Source organism: Coregonus lavaretus (genome assembly GCF_964263955.1).
Source record: "Coregonus lavaretus genome assembly, chromosome: 3".
In the NCBI taxonomy this organism is placed as follows: domain Eukaryota; kingdom Metazoa; phylum Chordata; class Actinopteri; order Salmoniformes; family Salmonidae; genus Coregonus; species Coregonus lavaretus.
Genome location: NC_139990.1, coordinates 10,317,894 through 10,324,678, shown reverse-complemented (window position 1 = coordinate 10,324,678; position 6,785 = coordinate 10,317,894). Strand labels below are relative to the sequence as shown.

The 6,785-nt window shown below is 45.2% G+C and overlaps 3 protein-coding genes across 3 annotated transcripts in view; 1 reads left to right on the top strand and 2 right to left on the bottom strand.

Annotated features, from left to right (window-relative positions):
• The window catches only part of cspg5b (chondroitin sulfate proteoglycan 5b), a gene marked incomplete at both ends in the record, with an annotated part of 5,601 nt that extends 5,425 nt beyond the window's left edge, over positions 1-176 (top strand). The window contains one exon of the mRNA XM_084157926.1: positions 148-176. Coding sequence (XP_084014052.1) covers positions 148-176 — 29 coding nt within the window. The remainder of the gene's footprint in view (positions 1-147) is intronic.
• A 1,246-nt stretch (positions 177-1,422) lies between these two features.
• On the bottom strand, positions 1,423-3,568 carry mrpl3 (mitochondrial ribosomal protein L3; the record flags this gene model as incomplete). Its single annotated transcript, XM_084157925.1, has 7 exons — positions 3,346-3,568; positions 2,740-2,823; positions 2,553-2,644; positions 2,359-2,450; positions 2,151-2,249; positions 1,900-1,999; positions 1,423-1,427 (listed from the first exon to the last, which is right to left on the bottom strand). The coding sequence occupies exons 1-7, from the start codon at positions 3,426-3,428 to the stop codon at positions 1,423-1,425; spliced, it is 555 nt and encodes a 184-aa protein (XP_084014051.1). The 5' UTR covers positions 3,429-3,568.
• Positions 3,569-5,812: 2,244 nt separating this feature from the next.
• cpne4b (copine IVb) overlaps positions 5,813-6,785 on the bottom strand; it is a gene marked incomplete at both ends in the record, with an annotated part of 9,597 nt that continues 8,624 nt past the window's right edge. Inside the window, one exon of the mRNA XM_084158090.1 lies at positions 5,813-5,947. Within this exon, the coding sequence (XP_084014216.1) occupies positions 5,813-5,947 (135 nt within the window). The remainder of the gene's footprint in view (positions 5,948-6,785) is intronic.

Here is a 6,785-nt window from a genome sequence, read left to right as displayed (position 1 = left end):
ATGTGGCAGGGTCTACAGACAATCTCAGACTACAAAAGGAAAACCAGCCACGTTGCTGACACCAACATCTTGCTCCCGGACAAGCTAAACACCTTCTTCGCCCGCTTTGAGGATAACACAGTGCCACCGACGCGGTCCGCTACCAAGGACCGTGGGCTCTCCTTCTCCGTGGCTGACGTTTAAATGTGTTAACCCTCGCAAGGCTGCCGGCCCAGACGGCATCCCTAGCCGCGTCCTCAGAGCATGCACAGACCAGCTGGCTGGTGTGTTTATGGACATAATCAATCTCTCCCTATCCCAGTCTGCTGTTCCCACATGCTTCAAGATGGCCACCATTGTTCCTGTACCCAAGAAAGCAAAGGTAACTGAACTAAATGACTATCGCCCCGTAGCACTCACCTCTGTCATCATGAAGTGCTTTGACAGACTAGTCAAGGATCATATCACCTCTACCTTACCTGCCACCCTAGGCCCACTTCAATTTGTTTACCACCCCAATAGATCCACAGACGATGCAATCGCCATCACAGAATGCTGTTCATTGACTATAGCTCAGCATTCAACACCATAGTACCCTCCAAGATCATCATTAAGCTTGAGGCCCTGGGTCTGAACCCCGCCCTGTGCAACTGGGTCCTGGACTTCCTGACGGGCCGCCCCCCAGGTGGGGCCCCACAAGGGTGTGTACTCAGCCCACTCCTGTACTCCCTGCTCACCCATGACTGTGTGGCCAAGCACGCCTTCAACTCAATCATCAAGTTTGCAGACGACACAACATTAGTAGGCTTGATTACCAACAATGACGAGACAGCCTACAGGGAGGAGGTGAGGGCTCTGGGAGTGTGGTGCCAGGAAAATAACCTCTCACTCAACGTCAACAAAACAAAGGAGATGATCGTGGACTTCAGGAAACAGCAGAGGGTGCACCCCCCTATCCACATTGACGGGACTGCAGTGGAGAAGGTGGAAAGCTTCAAGTTCCTTGGCGTACACATCACTGACAAACTGAAATGGACCACCCACACAGACAGTGTGGTGAAGAAGGCGCAACAGAGCATCTTCAACCTCTGGAGGCTGAAGAAATGTGGCTTGGCACATAAAACCCTCACAAACTTTTACAGATGCACAATTGAGAGCATCCTGTCGGGCTGGATCACCGCCTGGTACGGCAACTGCACCGCCCGCAACCGCAAGGCTCTCCAGAGGGTGGTGCAGTCTGCCCAACGCATTACCGGGGGCAAACTACCAGCCCTCCAGGACACCTACAGCACCCGATGTCACAGGAAGGCCAAAAAGATAATCAAGGACAACAACCACCCGAGCCACTGCCTGTTCACTTCGTTATCATCCAGAAGGCGAGGTCAGTACAGGTGCATCAAAGCTGGGACCGAGAGATAGAAGCTTTTTTCAATCTCAAGGCCATCAGACTGTTAAACAGCCATCACTAGCACATTAGAGGCTGCTGCCTATAGACATAGACTAGAAATCACTGGCCACTTTAAGAAATGGAACACTAGTCACTTTAATAATGTTTACATCTCTTGCATTACTCATCTCATATGTATATACTGTATTCTATACTATTCTACTGTATCTTAGTCCATGCCGCTCTGACATCGCTCGTCCATATATGTATATATTCTTAATTCCATTCCTTACTTAGATTTGTGTGTATTGGGTATATGTTGTGAAATTGTTAGATATTACTTGTTAGATATTACTGCACTGTCGGAGCTAGAAGCACAAGCATTTCGCTACACCCGCAATAACAGCTGCTAAACACGTGTATGTGACCAATAAAATTTGATTTGGTGTGTACCTGGTTTGATGATGGTGGTGTGTGTTTATAATGTGTGTGTGTGTTCGTATAGTCTGTGTTTATATAGTGTGTGTATATACCTGGTTTGATGATAGCATTGTCAGAGACTTTAAAGGTGGTGACTTTCTGTTTGGGAGGAACTCCGGCCAACCTAAACATCTCCATCTCTTCATCTGTCTTCTACAGGGGAGAGTGAGAGAGAGAAGCGGGAGAGAGAGTGAGAAGGAGAAAGAAAAAGGAGACAGAGGGTGTGACACAGAGAGAGAGAAAGGGTAAATGAACTACTTTATACAGTATGGCTTACAGTGTAACAGTGTGCCATTAAACTTACGTAGAAGGGCGATGCGTTCTTCCCTCCCACCACCAGGGCGGCAGTGTGTCCATCGTACTCCTCTTTAGACAGGTACTTCAACACATGGCAATCCTGCACCTTCAACACACACCACCACCTGTGACTTTTGTTTGACTGTGTGTTTTTGCATGTGTGTGAGAGATTGTGAACATGTGTGTGTGGTGTCGTGTGTACGTATGTGTGTTACCTGTAGCATGGTCACCACGTGTCTCTCTCCTGTTTTGGTCCAGACTGGGGCCATGCCCAACTTCACTGCAACCAGCCCTACCCGCCGACTCTCTGGATGAACACACACATTAATACTCCCACCCACCCAAGCACAAACGAAAACCAACAACTCTCACACACCACACAAAGTGAACACACAGTGAACACACACACCCTCTGTCCATTCTTGTCTGGGCCAGGGCTCATCCTTCAGTGGGTGGAGCTTAGCAGCTATCTGTCGATTATACTCCTCTCCCAGACTCTTCCTGGAAAACATGCGAGAACACAATTCATTCAATACTTATATTGCATATATTCTACAGTACTTCCGGTGTATTGGTGGAATACACACACGACCAACCTCATATATGATTTATTATCCTCTGTCAGATGCTCCTCCCACCATGTTGTAGTCTTCACTGTCCGAACACTCTGAAAGAGACAGCTGTAGACAGAGAAAGAGATGATTAAGGTATGATACAGTTGGGGTGCATTGACTTTCATTGGTTTTGGTTAGAAAGGGGTAAGAGATAGCAGTTGGATAGTGGCTAGCTAGGTAGCTAGATAAACCCAAAGCGGATTATTGTCCATAAACTACTTCCAAGGTAGCTAACGTTAACAATTTAAGTAATTTGAGTGAACTAGTTACCCCTTTCACTTGGCATTCCGTAGGCAGTGGCACTGTTGGCTGTCACATCAGCTGACTATTTAGGTTTGGGACACAATATTGGGAGTCCCGATGTAGTGTCCCAAACCTAAGTTACAGTACTGACTATCTAGAATTATAAAGTTAGCTAACTAATTGACTAAAACTACAGTAGCTAGTAGCCAGCTAGTTAGCAGTCTGTCACCAAAACTGCAGTAGTTCGCTAACTATCGGTCACAAGAACTACAGTATCGTTAGCTAAAGTAGAGCCTACAGGTAACGTTAGTTAGATAGCTAGCTTAGCTAGTGTGTCAACGTTACCTGTCGGCTGCTACCGCTCCGGTTCGTCCAGCTAGCACACGTGCTCCTCTGTAGAGAAGAACTCGGCAGGTCCACGCAGCCATTCCGTTATTATTCCACTCACGAGGCTAACGTTACCGATAAAATATATATAAACTCCAATGTGGAAAAAGGCATCAACTCAGCAGCAATCCCATAGCTTCATGCCTGTGCCCTGCTGTGAAATGTCACCCTGAGCGTTTCCGGTACGGCTAGGAAATAATTCCGCTAGTGCTCCGAACTGTAGTTCCGCTTCATCGATTGGAATGATTCAGTGTCTTCAAATCAACATTATGGAGAAAATGTAAACATTATACACTCATACACCACGGTACCAAGACATGGTTAGGAATATTTATTGCCTTTTTCGAGTTACATTGTGAACTTCATTTTTTTTTTTACTACAGGTGTCCAGTCAGTGGTAAGTCTTATCAACAAACTCTGATTTGCAAAGGGGGTCTTGCTGAAAAGAGATGTTTAGATACTTGTGAGCCAGTGGGTTTGATGTTTGACAGAGATGGCTAGTTGATGATGGATGAAGTAAGGTCTTAGTGATGAGTTTGGAACGGGGCACAAAACCTACAGGAGCTCCCCCTCACATCTTCCTGCTTCCCATTTTACATTTACGTCATTTAGCAGATGCTCTTATCCAGAGCGACTTACAGTTAGTGAATATTTTTATTTTATTTTGTATACTGGCCCCCCGTGGGAATCAAACCCACAACCCTGGCGTTGCAAACGCCATGCTCTATCAACTGAGCTACATCCCTGCCGGCCATTCCCTCCCCTACCCTGGACGAATTGTGCGCCACCCATGAGTCTCCCGGTCGGCTGCGACAGAGCCTGGATTCGAACCAGGATCTCTAGTGGCACAGTTAGCACTGCGATGCAGTGCCTTAGACCACTGCGCCACTCAGGAGACCATATGCTAGGTGCCCAAAGCATATGGCTGAGTTGTACAGAACATCCTCCTACTCTTCTCCTCCTCCCTCTTTCCACCTCATCCACTCCCTCCATCCCAGAGAGCTCAAGTTCCTGAGAGAGCGGAATTGGAGAAATCGTTGTCCGTGTTCGGAATACTGATGATGCCAGTCGGAATGGGGATTATTCCCAGTGTTCTGATGCGTTGAGTTTGTCCTTGTGGTTTGTATGAAGATGAGCGTCTGATAAATAACCATGGGAAGCAGACTCGTGTATGTGTGTATGGTTTGTATATCAGGCTATAGTCAGCACTGCAAGCAGTACTGCACAGACAGATAGACAGAAAGACAGACAGACAGATAAACAGACAGACAGATAGACAGAAAGACAGACAGATAAACAGACAGACAGACAGATAAACAGACATACAGATAGACAGACAGACAGACAGATAAACAAACAGATAAACAGACAGACAGAGAGATAAACAGATGGACAGAGAGACAGATAAACAGACAGACAGACAGATAAACAGACAGACAGAGAGACAGATAAACAGACAGACAGACAGATAAACAGACAGACAGATAAACAGACACAGTCACACAGAGACAAGGGCATCTGGGAAACAGTAGTACATGATGTGATCTGGTTTGTAATACAGTAAAGAGCCTAATCCACAGAAACATCAGCACATGCACATACACACACACACACACACACACACACACACACACACACACACACACACACACAGACAGAGCTATTCACTCAAATGACTTACAAGTTAATAAAGAAGGTTATGAAATTACTACAATTGTAGTTATCTATTTATTTAGCAAACTCTCAACAAACTTGTAGAAAAGGAAGTATATAACACAGCTTACAGTATATAACCCTAACCCCTTAAAAGCCACACTCTGTAAGATGTGCATACCATCAAAGAGTTGGCCACCAACAATAACGTAAACAACAGAGAACATTCATCCAATGACATTTTTACATGCAAATATCATTTCAGTTTATATGAAATATATCATTAGTGCTGAAGGAATGACATTCCATGAGAGCAACGTTACTCTAAACATGATTTGAAGCTATACATGATTTGTTTACAAAGTCTTCTATGTTGTCAAAACCCTAAACAATGGAGTAATACTGTATTATAAGGTAAGACTCTTACTAATCTCTATTTAGCCTATGCTGTATGTAATATTGTTCAAAATCTTAAAAGTCACGTTTAAAAGGTGGTGTGCGTCTACAAGTGTGTCTGTTTGTGGGTATGTGTGTTATGTATATACACACAGAATATGTGAAATAATGACTTTGTAAGATATAAAACCCATTGGGCCAGCATGCAGTAATACACTATGTAGTTAAACCCACCAGATCAAACTACTTCTCTGAGCTACACTACTGTATCCAGGGTGTGTGTGTATGTGTGAGTGTGTATTAGTTTATGTTTATAACGTGTGTGTATGTGTGTGTGTTTAATGTGTGTGTGTTTAATGTGTGTGTATGTGTGTGGTCAGGGGCTGAAGGGTCTGGTAGATTCGTCGTAGTCAGACAGACATTTGGGATGGATTCCTTTGGCATTGTAGTAATCCACCACCTGATTGGGCACCTCTGCTAACACACTCTTAGCTAGCGCAGCCGGGGACGCCTGGGGAGACACACACACCAACACACACACACATTACACACGTTTACACACACACACTGATATTATACACACAGTTGCGAGTGCACTGACTCCTCAAAGACTTTCTCTGTCTGTTATTTAAACTGTACAGTGATTACACCAACCCCTTTGTCTGTTTCACTCTCCCCTCTCCCTCCCTCTGTCCCTCCCTCCCTCTCTCTCCCTCTGTCCCTCCCTCCCTCTTTCTCCTTCTGTCCCTCCCTCCCTCTCTCCCCTCTCCCCCTCTCTGTCCCTCCCTCCCTCTCTCTCCCTCCCTCCCTCCCTCCCTCCCTCCCTCTCTCTCTCTCCCTCTCCCCTTCCTCCCCTCATCTACCTGTTATTACCAGGTCTCTCAAGGTCTTTGTCCTTCTGATCCTCTTTGAAAGGGAACTACAGAGCAGAAAATCACCTCTCTTTAACCACCTCTCTCACTCTTTCTCTCTATTTTCTCTCTATTCTGTCTCTCTATACAGTGGCTTGCGAAAGTATTCACCCCCCTTGGCATTTTTCCTATTTTGTTGCCGTACAACCTGGAATTAAAATTGATTTTGGGTGGGGTTTGTATCATTTGATTTACACAACATGACTACCACTTTGAAGATGCAAAATATGTTTTATTGTGAAACAGACAAGAAATAAGACAAAAAACTGAAAATCGGAGCGTGCATAACTATTAATCCCCCCAAAGTCAATACTTTGTAGAGCCACCTTTTGCAGCAATTACAGCTGCAAGTCTCTTGGGGTATGTCTCTATAAGCTTGGCACATCTAGCCACTGCGATTTTTGCCCATTCTTCAAGGCAAAACTGCTCCAGCTCCTT